We start from the raw sequence: 17,371 nt of genomic DNA, 5'->3' as shown, positions 1-17,371 counted from the left end.
AACTACTTTGGGGGAAGGGCTGGAATTCCCAGGAAATGAGCTAGCATCCACTTTTTAAACTTTTATGGTCAGCCTGGAAGCTGTCGAGGAGCCTGGGGGAGTGCTACTCAGCATGCTATTGTATTATAATGAGCTCAAGGTCTGCAGGAGTTGAATCTTCCTCCCTCTTGGTGCTAATGGCTGCGTCATTCTTTTAATGATTACACCCTGCCCCCTTCCCTCCTGCCTCAAATCCTTCTAAACTTAGCAATCGTATGTATGCTTCAGTGTGCATGTCTAAATCCTTAATACTCATAAGACTTATGGTCCTGAAACAGCATTTGCCACTGACCTTAATATAGTTCAAAACTAAGGCAGTGAACACTTGGATACAGGTCTCAATTTTGCTACTTACTAGTTACAAATCACATGACCTCTGGCGAGTCACTGAAAATGTCAGAATCTCAGTTTCCTTACTGGGAAGGTCCTTCGCCGTTGGAAACACCGCTCTGTTCCGACTTGTTCTCTTTGCAGCACATTCAGTGCCTCCGGGCTCTTTTAGTTCGGTTTTAGTTTCTTGCCTCCCATCCAGGCCAGCACCACTTGTCTGCAAAACAGACAAACCTGTCTAAAATAAAAATTAAATAGGCTTCTTGAAAAATCACAATGTCAACCTCTAAGTGAATCATAAAGTCACACGACCTCAAGGATCCATTTTAGCATCACGGTAAAGAGCACGCTGGCTGAGTTCTCAGGGCATGGCATTTGTTACCTGGCAAACCTGGATTCCAGTTCTGACTCTGTCAGCTACCAGCAGCCGTGTGATCTTGAATGAATTACTTAACCTCACCAAACCTGGTTTTCTCATCTGTACCTCTGTCGGCGGTGGTGAGGCTTAAATGCCATCAAACGTAGACAATGTTTAGCACAGGGCACACAAAAAGGGAGAAATTGATGTCAGTTATTATTCTCTTGGCAAACATGATCTCTCAATTTCCTGGGAATGGTGGTGACATACATCCATGACATTTATTAGAGTTTGGAGGAGTCCCATATGCTAGTCCTTTAATTCCATTCTTCCTCCAATGAAGATCTCCATTTTGATAGCCTTGTACACTTCAAGATCAACTTTTACAAATATTGCATTTTTTTCCTCTGACTTTTAGTCTTTTTTTTTTTTATGTGCCACAAAGCATTATCTCAAGCTCCAGTTTTTATACGCAAAAGGATGACAAAAATCAAAGAAAGTGGAATATTGGCCATTAGTTACCATCAAACTTAAGCAAATATTCCTAAACATTTAATGACTTAGCTTAGCTGGGGTTTTTTTTTTCCCCTTCATAAGGCTATTATAAAGGCTCATAATTTTTATTTTATAAAGATTTTATTAATACGTGTTAATTCGACATGGATTATGTCAATGTGAAATTAACATGCAGGGCTAGCGACCCAAGATGGATTCTCTTTTCTATTCAGAAAGAATTTAATTCTGACTGCACCAGGGGCCAGTGTCAGTTCAAATGGGCAATGCTTGACAACTGGCCACCAATAAGCAAGACTTTGCTTCCCTACTGAGTACAGCTACGGCCACATAACACTAGGTGCTCCTCCTGTGTGCCCTGCAGACACAGGAGAGCTGAAGCTTCATCAGTTTCTAACCTAAAGAAATGCTTTTCTAGTTGTGCAAGAAGAGACAGAAGAATAACACCAGATGGTAACTAACCACATGCTACACTGTTCAGGACAGACTGTGAATGCCACAAGGCAGTGATTTTCAAAAACGTTAGGCACCTCGAGTTCTAAAGAAATCCTGTCCCAGGCATCCAGTGTGTTAAGAGACCTAAGAGGGGTTGAGTTGATTCAAGAGGAGGAGAGCCCCTCCCTGTGGCCCTCTGGTGTCAGAGATCACAGTTTTTAAAACTGGCAGGACTTGAGAGATGGGTACGGTCTGCAGGACAGAGACGGGGGAGGCATGCCTTCCAGGTGGGAGGAGCATCACCAGCTAAAGCAGGAAGGTGGGACTTCAAAGTAGGAAGTGCTGTGCCATCTTCATGGACGCCGATTAAGGGGGTGGTGAATCAGTGGTAAAAGGCTTCCACACAGATGCCTTTATTTCCCAGTTTTTTGGAATTATTTGAAACTCAAATCTTTTAAGCCTGGTGAGGCAGTTAACAAATGCCCTATATCAGGGCAGATGGAAAACTCAAGGCTGATTGGTCTGCAGTCAAACACGGTGTCTTGTCATTGTCATTTCAGAATCATTTCAAGTAGTGGTGAGAGGGAACGGCTTCCGCCACGCCCGCAACGTGGACAGGGTCCTCTGCAGCTTCAAGATCAACGAGTCTCTCACGCTCAGTAAGTTCTCATCATTTGCGGGGTTCTTATGCCTGCCTCCGGGAAGGGGATCCCCAGCCCAGTCTTCCTATCACACCCAGGAAAGGGCAGAGAAGGGTCTTCTCTGCTGGAAAGGGGTCCAGCAGAGGCATAACTGGTCCCTGCGGTGCCCTTGCTCCCATCAGGGAAGGCACTTGTCTCCCAGTTCAGCGACGTGTGTACCTTTCAGACTGGCTGGTTATGGCTTAGGCAGCGTGAGGTTCCTTAACAAAATATTAGGGACTGTCAAACACAAGAGGGAGAAAGAGGTGGTTTAAATGGATTAATTCTGGATAAACCAAAAGCTTGTTAGGTTTGCGGGTGTAGAGTCTGGAATTTGTTTGAATCTGGATGATTCTAGCTTGGAGCAGCCAAAAAACCCCTCATCATGGGGAATACTGTCGTCTTGACCTGAAATACAAGACAATGGAAGTAAAACTTGGTGCATCTCATGGGAAAAATGAATTCTCATAACATTGGCACTTTCACAGGACGTTTGTAGCAGGCAAGTTCCTAATTTAAAGACGTGTGATTCAGCTAGCTGTCCAGGAAAGATGGGGAAGACGGATTATGGGAAGACAGATGGCCAGGAGCCCTGGTTATTATTTACATCTGGTATCCATCACACACATAATTATTGGTTCAGTATGTGCAGCAATAAACAATAATAATATATTGCATTTTCTATAGTGCCATGTCACTTTAAATACCTCCCATCTTTTTCCCACAACAGCCCTGAGAGGCAGAAAGGGCAAGGAGGATGGAGAGGGTACTCAGGTCTATTGACTGACCATTTCCACAAGTTTTGTCCTCCTGATAGCCTTGTGGAGTACATACTACCCTATTTTTCGAAAGGAAGAATTGAGGAGTATGCCTTTTTCCCTCTGTATCATCTTAAAACCCACTTGAATATTTAAACAGAGATACGCAATGGCTTCATTACAAACATCTGGATTTCTTGAATTGGGAGTAATTCCAAACATTTGAAATATTCAGTTATTTTTTTCTTGATACTTGGAAATGCCCTCACGTATCCAAAAAGTACATGCCATTTGAAAACATTTTGAAATATCCCCAAGCAGTCACAGTGCGAAAGTTGGACGTGCGCCCTCTACAGAGTTCTCCTTTTTTTCCCCCTTTTCATGTGTGATGTCGCCTAAGTCTGCCTTCCCTTTCTCTCTCCTTAACCAAAATCTCAAGTCTAAAAGCAGAAACTCCTGAGGGTTAAACCCAAAAACATCGACACCTTCTGAAGAAGGTCTCCCAGACAAGCAAGCCTTCAGACCCAGCCCCTCTCTGAATTATCAGTGGACTTGGGGTGGAGTGTTGCCAGTTTCTTGAAAGGTTATGCAGACATCCTATAGTAAGATAACAAGAAATGCAAATGTGCCGTGGATTCATAGAGTGACATTTTGAAGGCATGTTTTCCAACTTCTCCATGAAATTTTATTTCTTGGGAAACTAGCTTCTCTTCCTTTCCTGATATAAACTTGCAGACACCTGCACAGGAGCTCCACCTGATTCATATTCAAAATAAATAAATAAACAAAGGAGTAGGGATTCAGCTTAAACCACGGACCTAACTGTGCTGCCAGCACAAGGGCTGACAGATCGGAGAAGAGGAAGGCAGTGACTAAGCCTTATTATAGGCTGCAGGCAACACTCCTGAACTCAGACAAATGGTTATTTAAAATATCCTAACTAAAGGGGAAATATTAGAATTTGGGGGGGAAAAAAAACACTTGTCCTTCATTTATTAGTTCATCTGTTCATTTTCATTAAGTAAATGATACAAACAAGAAACTATGGAGGACAGAAGAGACCAATTTTAAAATGCAACATTTTAAAATCTGCATTTCTCTATCGATCTTATGAATGTGTCTCCACTGAGTTGTCCCTGTTAAATAAAATAAATGTGGACTCTTTTACTTTTCCTATTCTCCTTTTTCACCACTATATCCAAGTTTTAAAGCGTTATCTATTTTCATTTTTATAGTATATATTTCCTCTTTCAAGATTTTTTTCCCCAAATGCAGCATTACATTTTATGACAAAAAAGAGAAGTGCCATTATTAATCAGAAAAAGACTAACTGAAGGCTCAGTGATGAGGTTGAGGCTGTTGTGGCTCCAGCCACTTGAAACATGATTCAGGCCTTGGAGTCTTCAATAAATAATGTATTATTTGTAGCAGATTATATAAAGAAAAACTGCTAAACAAAAAAGAACGTATTGAAAATTTGCATTTATAATGGGATACAGTAACATGACTTTCCAAGTCTTTGGATGAATAATAAAAAAATTAAAGCTATAGAGCAGATACATATACCTTTTTTAAGTGACTATGAATACCCTTAAACATTTATTGCACTAAGACACAAAGAAAACACCAACATATTAATGCCAAAAATGTAGAAATTGTTTAAATATATTCTTAGATTATAAATATAAGCAGAAAACAAAAAGCAGATGCCAACATGTAGTTCTCTCCTGCTTTCCTTGCCATTGCTTAAAAATAAAATAAACAAATCAATCACTTAGAAACCTAAAATAATTCTTGGACTTATGGTCAATATAATGGATCCAAAATTCTGCATAAAATATGATTTTAAAAATTGTAATATGTGGCCTGGCTCAAAGGAATGAGAAGGAAAGCCCCAGGTACAGGAAACAAAAAGGGAATGCAAAATCTAAGCAGTAAGCAAAGCTGTGGGGGCTCCAGGCCCGGGGGTCTGCAGGCTGCGATCCTAACAGTGATGTAGATACAGGACACCAACAAGGCAAGCAGGCAAAAGCTGAGTCCCCCGTAGAAGTCAGGCTCCAGAGGGCTGTTCCACACATTAAATGGAGACTGGAAAAGCTGCTCAGTGATTCAAGGAAGTGGGCAGGAGAATAAAGGATTAGATTTTTTACTAACTACGTAATACAGAAGCACCAAGTCAGGAAAGTAACCCCCTCATGTGTCCCTGGCCATCCTGTTCCCTGTGCCCCTGGCTGAGGCAGTATGCCTCCGGTGAAACCTACAGCACTGCTGAAGCCAATAACCCCCTCTGAACATGGGCTCACAGCACCAAATGATGTCACATGGTGACAGGTGAAAGAAACAGGAGAACAAGCAAGAAGACTAGAAAACAATTTGAAAGAGAAAGTAAAAGAAACATTTAAATTGTGTAAAAACAAGAAGAGATCTCAAATAAATAATCTAACCATATACCTAAAGGAACTAGAAATATAGGAACAAGCAAAGCCCAAAGTTATTAGAAGGAAAGAAATAAAGATCAGAGTGGAAATAAGTGAAATAAAGAATTAAAAAAAAAAAAGATCAAAGAAACTAAGAGCTGATTCTTTGAAAAGATAAACAAAATTGATAAACCTTTAGCCAGACTTATCAAGAAAAGAAGAGAGAGGACCCAAATAAATAAAATCAGAAATGAAAGAGGAGAAGTTATAACTGACACCACAGAAATACTAAGGATCGTAAGAAATTACTACAAACAATTATACACCAATAAAATGGACAACCTAGAAGAAGTGGACAAATTCCTAGAAGTGTACAATCTCCCAAGAGTGAGTCAAGAAAAAATAGAAAATATGAACAGACTGATTACCAGTAATGAAACTGAATCATTACTTTAAAAAACTTCCAACAAAAAAGTCCCAAACCAGACAGTTCCACAGAGGAATTCTACCAAAGAAGAGTTAACATCTATTCTTCTCAAACTATTCCAAAAAAATTGAAGAGGAAGAAATACTTCTGAAGTCATTCTACAAGGCCAACATCACCCTAGTACCAAAACCAAAGATACAACAAAAAAAGAAAATTACAAGTCAATATCACTGATGGATTTCTTCAAGAAAATATTTTCAATTATATGAAGGCTTTTGTGAAATTAAAAACTAAAGGAACATAAATGCAAAAATCCTCAACAAAATATTAGCAAGCTGAATTCAACACTACATTAAAAGGATCATACACCATAGTCAAGTAGGATTTATGCCAGGAACACGAGGATAGTTTAGTATACACAAATCAGTTGCCATAATACACCACATTAACAAACTGAAGAATAAAAACCATATGATCATCTCAATAGTTGTAGAAAAAGCTTTCGATAAAATTCAACATCCATTTACAATAAAAAAACTCTCCAGAAAGTGAGCATAGAGGGAACATATGTCAACATAATAAAGGCCATGTATGACACACCCACAGCCAACATCATAATCAGAGAAGACATACAGGTGGCCAACAGGCATATGAAAAGATGCCAAACATCACTAATCATCAGAGAAATGCAAATCAAAACCACAATCCGATACCACCTCACACCTGTCAGAATGGTATCATCAAGGGATTACAAAGCGTTGGCAAGAATGTGGAGAAAAGCGATCCTTCGTGCACTGTTGGTGGGAATGTAAATTGGTGCAGCCGCTATGGAAAACAGTATGGATGTTCCTCAAAAAATTAAAAATAGAACTGCTATATGATCTAGCAATTTCACTTCTGTGTATTTATCTCAAGAAAACAAAACACTAATTTGAAAAGATATGTACACCAATGTTCACTGCAGCATTATTTACGATAGCCAAGCTGTGGAAGCAACTTAAGTGACCATCCATAGACAATGGAATAAAGAACGTGTGACATATAAATACATATATATGAATAATTCTCAGCCGTAAAAAAAATGAAATCGTGCCATCTCTGACAACATGGATTATCTAATGGTATTATGCCAAGTGAAATATAAGTCTGATAGAAAAAGACAAATACCATATCATACTTAAATGTGGAATCTAAAAATTAAAACAAGCAACCAAAACAGATTCCTAGATACAGAGAACAAATGGATGGTTGCCAGAGAGGAGGGGTGTTGCGGGTGAAATCAGTGAAGGGGAAACCTCCAGTTATAAAATAAATAAGCTACAGGGATGTAATACACAGCATAAGGAATGTGATCAATGAGTTGTAATGACTTTGTATGGAGACAGGTGGTTTCTAGACTTACCTTGGTAAGTGTTTCACGATGTATGCAAATATCAAATCACGATGTAGCACACCTGAAACTAACATAATATTCGACATCAACTACATTTAGATTTAAAAAACGAAACAAAATGTGTTAAGAAATCAAGTAGACCAGAGGGGAAGAACATTCCACAAAGGCATATCTGCAGAAAAACCTAGTGCAAATTTTAGAATGGAAAAAGTTTATTCAGTGAAATTCAACTTAATGGATAGACTAAGCAGTGTGATTAGATACAGATGAAGATGTAATGCATGAGCTAGAAGAGAGATGGGAAGAAATCCTACCCTTCAACCGAAACATCAGAACCAGACTTTTTTTCACCTAAGTTTTACCAGACTTTGAGGGACAGATGACTCATATCTGATACATACTTTTCCTCAGAAAAGAAATAGAGAAAAAGCGTTTTAATTTATTTTATGGAAATTATATAATCTTGATTTTTTTTTAGAACCTGGACAAGACACTAGAAGTAGAGAGAATTTGAAAATTGATTTGAAATCAATTTCTTTCATGACAAACATATAAATAAAATATTGGTAAACAAAATCCAGCAATGTATTTAAAAAGGACCAGGATGGGTAGGACAATTTTAAAGAATGAGGGGGAATTTGCCTCTCACATAGCAAAATTTTTTGATGCCAAGAGGTATAAAAATTCATTATCCATTCCAAATTTTTAAAATAAGTACTTTTAGAAAACTAAGGATGGGTTAAGACTTCTGTAACATAATTTAAAAATACATATGGATATTTGAATTCAAAACTCAACATCATTTCATGGTAAATAGACGTACTCACGTTACAGTTAGGAAGAAAAAGGCAGGGCAGCCCATTTCACCATTATTATTTAGCATTAATCTGAAAGTTCTAGCATCACTGTTCAATAGAACTTTCTGTGATGATGAAAGTATTCTAAAATGGTAACCAGTGTGGTAGCCACAAGCCACATGTGACTTATTGAGGACTTGATGTGTAACTAGAGCAACTGAGGAACTGAATTTTTTAATTCATTAAATTTTAATTGACCTGAATGTCAATAGCCACATATGGATAAGGACTACTGTGTTGGATAATGCCATAGGTATTACAATAATGCAAGAAAAGTAATGAGAGATTCAAGTACAGGAAAGGGGGCCAGACATCATTACTTTAAAATGATAGTCGTGTCATCCTGGAAAACCAAAGAGAATCAACAGACACTGTACTAACAAGAAGGTTATTAAATGGGATGATTTCAAAATAAATGCCTCCCTTACAATAATAAATAGCTTAGCCAGAGTCCAGCACTGACCAATTAGAAAACATCACAAGAAAAATAGAGCAGCAACATATAAAATCTAGTAAGAGCTAATGTAACCAAAATTGTAAAGACATAGAGGAAGAAAGTTACACAATTTTGTGAGGGAAATGAAGGAACTGTAAATAAATGGGGAAGGAGTATTGACTCATGGCATAGCATGTGCGCTGGAACCAAGCCTCCAAAGGAAAATTACCCTTTCTCTGTCTTAAAGCTGTGTGACCGCGGCAAGTTACTTAACATCTCCAAGCCTCAGTTTCTCTATCTGTGAAATGAGTCTGGCAAGAACAGCACCTCTGTGGTGGCTCGTTATGATGTTTAAATGTGAGAAATAGGACTCAGAACAGAGCCAGGCACACAATAAGTAGTCGATGAATGTTGGCTGCTAGTGTTAATTTATTATTACCATTATCACTGCTATTCAGCGGAGCAGCAATTGAGAATTATAAAGACATCAACTGCTTGCAAATTAATATTTACTTTTATTACAATCCCCACAAAAATTCCCATGGGACTTTTGAAGCTAACAAAATAATTCTAAAGTTTATATGGAAGAATAAACACTTAAGAATAGCCAAGAAAAATGTGGAAACTTGCCCTCGCCAATTCTGAGATGTATAAAAAAGCTGCAGTAATTGAAACAAGGATGACTGGTGCCCCAAAAGGCAAACTGAGTGTTGGAACAGGAAAAACAAAGTGTATAAACAGAGCCAACAGTTATGTGAATTTAGTATAAAATAAAGTGACTTTTCTCATTGGTGGGGAAAGAGTAGATTATTCCCAAATGGTGCTGAGACAATTGGCTAACCACTTGGAAAAACAATTAAGTTCGATTTTTATCTCACACCTTACAGCTAAACAAATTCCAGATGAAAAAATTTAAATGTGAACATGAAACTATAGAAGCTCTGGAAGGAAATAAAAAGAAAGATTTACATAATTTTCCAGTAAGGAAGGACTTTTTTAAGCATAATTCTGCAAGGAGATACTGTGAAGGAAAATTTGGAGCGTTTGAGTACATATTTTTTAATTCTTCTATAAACTTCCTCCCCCTCCAAAAAATTTCAGGGGAAACAGAGAACAGGCAAAATTATTTATAAGACAGATATCAAAGGGTCAATAACCTTAATATATAGACAACTCTTAATAGCGGTAGAAAAGGTGAACACATCAATAGGTGAAAGATACGAAAAGGAAATTTACTGTCTTGTAATAATGGTAAATAAACACATGGAAAAGGCTCGCTGTAATCAAGGAAGCGCAAATTGAAATACTCTGTCAAAACAGCAAAGATTAACAAAAATACAATGCCCAGTATCAGCAAAGATATAAAGGGACGAATGTTTCCATTCATTATTTGGTGAAACACCATTGAAGCTTTTGGAGGGCAGTGCTTAAAATGAATCAACTGCTTTTACACATTTTTGACCCAGAATTTTACATTTCAACTTCATCAAAAGGAGATTTTTGAGAATGTTAACAAAGACTCAGCTACAAGACGTTCATCGTAATATTGCTTATAATAGCGAAAAGAAAAGGAGACAGAGAGACAGAGCGGGAAGGGAGGGAGGGAGGAATTTGGTTACTATGTGCTTGGCCTGTTCCCCTTTGGGTTGATCCTGTGTGGGACTCTGTGCCTCCTGGACTTGGGTGACTGTTTCCTTTACCAAGTTAGAAAAATTTTCAGCTATTATATCTTCTGATATTTTCTCAGGTCCTTTCTCTCTCTCTCTGTGTCTCTCTCTTTCTGGGACCCCTATAATGCAAATATTAGGGCTCTTCATGTTCTCCCAGAGATGTCTTAAACAAGAAGGAAGGAATTTGGGCTGGAAGGAGGGAGGGGAAAGAAAGGAAACAAATCGAAACATCTGAATCGTAACAACCTAAATGCTTAACAATGGAGAACTTGTTATATAAAGTATATTTCACCCTCAAATAATTAATATTGTGAGAAAGAAGAATAATGACTGATTTAGGAAAATGTTAACGATACAGCTTCCTGTGTTAAAAATAAGTTACAAAACAGTGCCTTGATGATATTTCTGTTTTAAGCACATACATTTGTAAGAAGAGGAAGACTTAAAAAACACACGTCAAAATGTTAACAGTAGTTACCTCTGAAGGAGACCACTGTTAATTTTCACTTTCTTCTTTCTGTTACCAAGGTTTTCTACAATCATATGTCCTTTATGTAATAAGGAAAAAAACCCACAACAGTTATTTCCATTTTAATTTTAAAGTTCTTGTGAGTTATTTAGGCCTAGCATGCATCTTAAGTTTAGCATTTTGTTGGTCCTCCAATCACCAGGCTGAGCTCACTCCTGGCCAAGAAAATATCTTAGAAATCTTCACACAAATTCTATTTATGCTGGCCACACTTTTTCCTACTCCAGTATTCAGTGTATCTTGCCAAGAAAAGATCCACTTTCAATTGGAAATCCATTTGCAGAGAGATTAGACTAAAAAGGAGATACGGGGGTGTGAGCTGAGAAATGATCCATTTTAACGAACAGTAAATAAAAAATAAACATTTTTACTAATACAGTAATGAAAAATATGCTAGACCATCGTGGTGGTGGGTGGAAACATGAGGAAGGACTATAAACAAAAGCAAGTGATTCTTAACAAACTTACTAAAATTCAGTTGAAAAGCCACGTGAGAAATCTGTTTCCTGGTTTTATAGGCACATTTCTTTTTTGAAGCAAAATTTTATTTCCCTGTTTGATCTTCAATCTGATTCCCTGGGCATGGCTCTGGTTTACTTTTTGTTCACTCTCAAAGGATAAAACTTTGCCTCCTTTGAAGATTATTTTTTTTTCAAACCAAACATTAGTCACGAAAGCAGTTCTAAGAGTCCCAGAGAGGGGCTCTACTTCCCAAGAGGATCAGAGACAACACTCACTCGAATGTAGACGTTCTGGTGTGTTTGTTTTTAAAAATCTGTCCAATTACCCAAAAGCTGTACTTTATCTTAGAAAACACCTGGCCCTCAGGGCTGCTCTGGGCCCCTTAAGGATATCATTGAATTGCACCTACGGTGTTCAGATGAGGAGGAGGGCAGAGAGAGGGGAGCAGAAACTTCCAGAACAAAAGCCTGCTGTTCCCTTTCTCACTGGTTAGAGTGTTGCATCTGTTGGTCAGAGGTACTGAGTGCAATTTGGTTGCATCCTTGGCGGTTTGATGTCACATGAAGATGACAGAATGTCACTTTCTGCAACTCAGAGTGAAGAGATAGAAAGGAGCATCTCATCTGGTGGTTCTTCATCAGGCTCCACGTCAGGATCACCCGGGAGCTTCATCCAAGTGATGGCAGCTACTGATGGCCAGACACCTGCCCTGTGCCCTTCCTAGCTCATTTCATCCTCATAGCAGCCCAGAGAGCAAGGAGTTATTTGTAACCCCATGCTGCTGACAGGGGGACAGAAACTCAGAGATAAAGTGCTCAGGGTCACCCAGATGGCCAGAGATGAAGGCAGTTTGGACCCCAAGTGGTCTACACCAGAGGCTTTTGCCCACGTCTCTACATTGCTTCCAAAATAGGGATCCCCTCAGATCTCCGGGTCCCCTGACCCCGAATGCCTACATCACTCTAGTATGTGTCTGACTTGGTGGCACTGATTCCTGCTGCTCCCCTTCATTTTATAGACAGGAAACCTCAGCTCGGAGAGATTTAGCTACTTGCCCAATGTCACAGAGCACGTTAGAGAGCCAAGCCTTGAACACTGGTTCAAGAAAAAAATGCCCAGGACCAGGGAAGGAAGAATGCAGGCTTTAGAATGTCAGTGTGTGCAGCTGACTGTGTAATCACACGTAAGGCACCTCTTCTGGTTCCCCAGGTGGCCCCTCTTTCTTGAACTTAAGGGGCTTTTTGTGTATCTGTTTCCCCTTTGCCCCGGCTTTCAGAGGGGGGTTGGATTTCTCCCTCCTGTTTCTGAAGGGGCTCCTGCCAAGGCTGTGTTAGTCCAGGTTTCTATCTTTCAGATCCAGACAAAAATAGAGATAAGTGGAAATTTACTGCAGTTTTGTTTGGTCAGACAGAAGCCCCAGTAATGTGGAACGGGGTGGGGATCGAAGCGAAGCTGCCACCAGACGTAACTAAGTGGTGAAGATTTTCATTTGAAGGCAAATGAGGTTCTTCCAAAGTTGGTCCAAAGTTATCTGCAGCAGCTCCTGGTAGACAGTCAACCTTGACATTGACCCTGTTCTACCAAGTACGCAGTTGCCTCCAAATAAAACTGATAAGCTGCCTGTGGACTCTGGCATACAGTGGGCTTCTTTGAGGCATGGTTGGAGGAGAGATTTGATTGTGAACTTCCCTGAAACTGCTGTTACCCCAGCCCTGTTGTCCTGATAGGAGAAGCTGGCACCTCTTCTCTTCTGTACAGACGGCTGGACTTCAGTAGACGGTGCTTTTCCCCATGTAATACTGCTCCTTTGTCACTTCAGTGGGATGATGGGAGAAAAAGTGGTTAACACAGAGATGGACCAGGCCCACTGGACCCCCAGGCAGGCCAATAATCTATGCCCCCTTCAAACTGACATTCTTTAAATATTTGCTCAACATTCATTTAGAGGAAAAGTTAGCTGCTACTGAGGAAAAGGAAGAAAGTGAGCTACTGAGATATCTCTCCTTCTTGCAGTTAAGCTCTGGCCCCTAATCTGCATCCACAGTTACTCAAGTATGTACCCGAGGTCTCCTCCCCACCTCTGTCCTGAGTTTCCATATAGGTTTGTGTTCTTTAAGCGCAGTCAGCATTTGCCACAGTTCATGGCCGTGATCATGTGGAATTCTTTAGCTACTTTAGTAGACTTTCCCCTCGATCACAATTCCAAAGGTAAAACCTTCCAAACTTAATTGTGTACAGCTAAAAGAGTCTGTGTGTCTGGAGACACATACCTTGTGCGTGAATCCTGAATTGTCTTCAACTAAGTGAAAACAAATCCGTAAAAAATATATTTATTCTTAGCAAATTACAGCTGTCTCAAGAGCACCACTTTGCTGACCTCAAGCTTATGAATTTTTAAAAGGTTGATGCTTTGCTTAGAAGATAATTTCGAAGTTTTATGTCAACAGACAAGAATTTTTTGGTGTAGATTTATTGAGAGGAGAAAATATTTTGCAAGAGCTCTGAGCCCCATTACCTTCATTTAGTTTTCTTGCAGTACCTACATCTGTCCCTATTAACTTCGGATAGAGATGAGTGCCAAACACCGCAACGTTACGTGTAGTATGTTTCCAATCATGTAAAAGCTAATATGCATAGAAAAAATTCTGAAATAGTGTTCCTCAAAGCATTAACAATGTTTATCCCTGGAAGTTAGGATTATCAAGGATTTTCATTTTTCTAAATATATTCCTCTGTATTTCTCAGACTTCTCACACCAACATTGTATTATTTTTATGTCTTTTTTTTTTTTTTTTAATGGCAGTACTGGGGATTGAACCCAGGGCCTCGTGCATGCTAAGCATGTTTTCTACCACTAAGCTATACCCACCCCTTTATATAGAGTGTTTTTGTTTGGTTTAGGGGGGTGGGTAATTAGGTTTATCTATTTACTTTATTATTTTTTTAATGGAGGTACCCAGGACCTTGTGCATGCTAAGCATCCATTCTAGCACTGAGCTATACCCTCCCCACTACGTAGTGTATTGGCAGGGGAGGGTAATTTGATTGATTGATTGATTGATATTTAATGGAGGTACTGGGGAACCCAGAACCTTATGCATGCTAAGCATGTGCTCTACCACTGAGCTATTACCTTCCCCTTCCACTTTTATAATTAATAAAAATAACAGTATAAATATAAGCAGAAAATAATTTACATCTTGAGAAGCCAGGCTAGCTGTGCTGAGGACCAGCTCTAAAAGCTGGCAAGTCCAGAACCACAGGGGTCCCAGCCTTGTGTGGGACTGGAGAGTATGTAAGCCCAAAAACAACAATCCAGAGACCAGCAGGGCTCCTGGATCCCAGCCCTGTGCTCCTCTGAGAATGCACGCATGGTCCCTCACCTTTTCCTCCCTCTCCTTCTGGGGCTATGATGTAATCTTGACCTCGTGTACAGTGTTTCAGATAGCCCGCTTCATTTTTCTCCAAGACTGCTCTCAGCCCAGCGTCCTCCACTGCTATTTACAGGAAAGATGTTGTACCTCCACAGCCTTCCTACCCACGTCCGCTCAGAGCCTCGGGAGCCATCTAAGCCCCGCCCCTGGAGGGTCCCCATTTCAGCTATAAAGCTCTGCCCAGCAAAGTGGCTCAGGTGATAGGCCACCTACCGCTAGGAAAACCTGGACCCATCAAAGCCTGCATGGGAGAATTTGCCAGGAAGCACTCTCTTCTTTACCCCAACTGACCAGCTCCACTGGTGTCTTCCAATGGCCCTCTGCCTCCTCTACCTATAATCTTATAAAACCTCTGAACTTTTCTGGACATTTTACCAGTACCCTGGGTGGGCGGGGGGGGGGGGGGGGGGGGGCTGCAAACCACCTAGTAATATCTGTAGGACTCTCTACAATGGGCCCAAGGAAGGTATGAAGCCATGGTAGACATGATGCCAGGATTTCTCACCTTAGCCCTTTTGACAATTTGGACCAGATAATTTCCTGTTGAGGTGCAGAGAGATGCCCTGCGCACTGTAGGGTACTTGGCATCACCCCTGATCTCTGCTCACTAGATCCCATAGCTCTCTTCCCCCAGTTTAACAACCAAAATTGTCTCAAACATTGACATTATCTCCTGGCGGACAAAAATCGCCCCCATTTGAGGGCCACTGCACCACATCCATGTCCAGAGATCTTGTTTGAATTAATGAGCCTCTTCTTGTCACACCTACACACCTGCTGACGGCAATCCAGTGGATGAGTTTCAAGACCCCCTCAGTTTGTACACACGTTCACATCTTGTTTTTTGCAGGTGCCTCAGTCAATGAGCCCAGCAGCACCGCACTTTAGTATTACCAGTTGACATAGGTCAAGTGCTTATTATGAGTTGAACATTTAATCATATCATCTTATTAAATGAATATGAAATGAATATTATTCCATCTTACAGGTGAACACTCTGGGTTATGGGTGGGGTGACACAGCCTGTGGGGGCAAGCTGCCATGGGACTCAGAGACCTGGCTCTGAGTGTGCTCACTGTTCTCTATTCTGCTCTCACCTGCCCCCGAGAACAGGGAGGGAAAGCAAAAGGCATATCCTGGACACAGGAACTGGTGAAGTGGTCGTGTGTAGGCCCAGGCAACTCCCGGGAACCTACTGGCCAAGCTCATTGCCTGATCTTGTAGTAACCAGCCAGGGTGGGCTTCCAAAGAAACCTTGCAACAACTCCAGGCCAGGAAAGGGGTGGAGAGGTGTGGGTCATGTCTCGGGGACAGGATGGTGGCCAGCTTGGTTCTGCCAAGTGAAAGTCTCCCCTCTGGCTTCAGTTGGGCATGAGACAACACTTCAGCGGACTTGTATGTTCTGGGAATTATGCCCCACTTGGCCCCACCCCCCCTCTGCGGCACTACCATCTCCTCCCGCTCTGTCATGACTCTTACTTCTCATTGCTCTGACCTCAGAGCCATTGTTCAGCCTTTGCAGGTAGAAGCCATCCTCTCCACTTGCAGAATCTCTGTGTGGTCCCTTTATGTAGAGTTTAATGTCTTCTTTTTAAAGGAATCCATAGGCTTGTGACCTAAGCCGTCTATGAAAACCTTTCAGCCCGGGGACTGGACACATAGTACAAGCCTAACAAATTGTTAGTTTCTTTCTACCCTAAGCCGTGGTTTCCATTTAGCATTGCAATAAGACCCCCATGTTTGTGAATTGCATTGCAGGAGTCCCAGTAGGGCCATCAGCCACCTCCTTTCTGGCCAGGACCCCAGAAAGCTCAAGCCAGATGCTTTGAATTTCATCAACTTGGAGTCCTGCTAAGTATCATTTTATGTCAGGTTTTTGCACAGTATTTTAAAAGTCTCACTTGTTAAAAAGCTGGTTACTTTTCAAGTCAGTAAAAAAGGTAGAAACATCCAGTCGAACTCTAGGTTGTCTCTTCTCTCTTCTTTCAGAGACACATTTCCAAACTAGTTGATAATTTGGTGCTAAGCAGTTACACTTGGCTCGGAGATGCCACAGAAATGCTCCCTAGACCCAGGCGAGATTAGGAGAAAGCAGGGTGAGCTCATTCAGTCCCTAACCTCTGCTATTTTGTCACAACAGGAATGTAAACTCTACTTTGGAGCTTACATCAGCTTTTGGAGGGTTTCAGCAAGCTCCCTCAGATAAGACTAAGGGTTATTTTTCTTGTCCTTTTGGCCAGAAGTAAATATTTATATCAAGAAAGGATTGCCAAGACTTGGAAAAATATTTCAAGTATTTAATCAGCCCTATAAAAGGATTCACTGTGATTGGTGTTTGTATTGACTAATAAATTTTAATCCTGGTTTTATCCCAGATCCATTAGACAGTCACCAACTGCAGGGGAGAATTCTGGAAACTTCTTAAAGAATTACATTGATTCAAAATCAAAACCTGGGAATGTGCACGTCTGAATGTCTGGTTCTAGAACATGGGTTTGTTACAACCAATCTAACTATGAGGGGAGGGTATGGCTCAGTGGTAGAGTGCATGCTCAGCATGCACAAGGTCATGGGTTCAATCCCCAGTACCTCTGTTAAATAAAAGGTATCAATGAAAAAAATAATTATTTATT

General features: G+C 40.5%; 1 protein-coding gene across 1 annotated transcript in view; it reads left to right on the top strand.

Annotated features, from left to right (window-relative positions):
* The window catches only part of ANTXR1 (ANTXR cell adhesion molecule 1), a 218,345-nt gene that overhangs the window by 80,240 nt on the left and 120,734 nt on the right, over positions 1-17,371 (top strand). The window contains exon 10 of the mRNA XM_010979894.3: positions 2,236-2,334. Within this exon, the coding sequence (XP_010978196.3) occupies positions 2,236-2,334 (99 nt within the window). The remainder of the gene's footprint in view (positions 1-2,235; positions 2,335-17,371) is intronic.

This window comes from Camelus dromedarius, chromosome 15 (genome assembly GCF_036321535.1).
Source record: "Camelus dromedarius isolate mCamDro1 chromosome 15, mCamDro1.pat, whole genome shotgun sequence".
NCBI classification, from domain to species: domain Eukaryota; kingdom Metazoa; phylum Chordata; class Mammalia; order Artiodactyla; family Camelidae; genus Camelus; species Camelus dromedarius.
The sequence above is the reverse complement of the archived record's forward strand: the minus strand, read 5'-3'. Positions and strand labels throughout refer to the sequence as shown.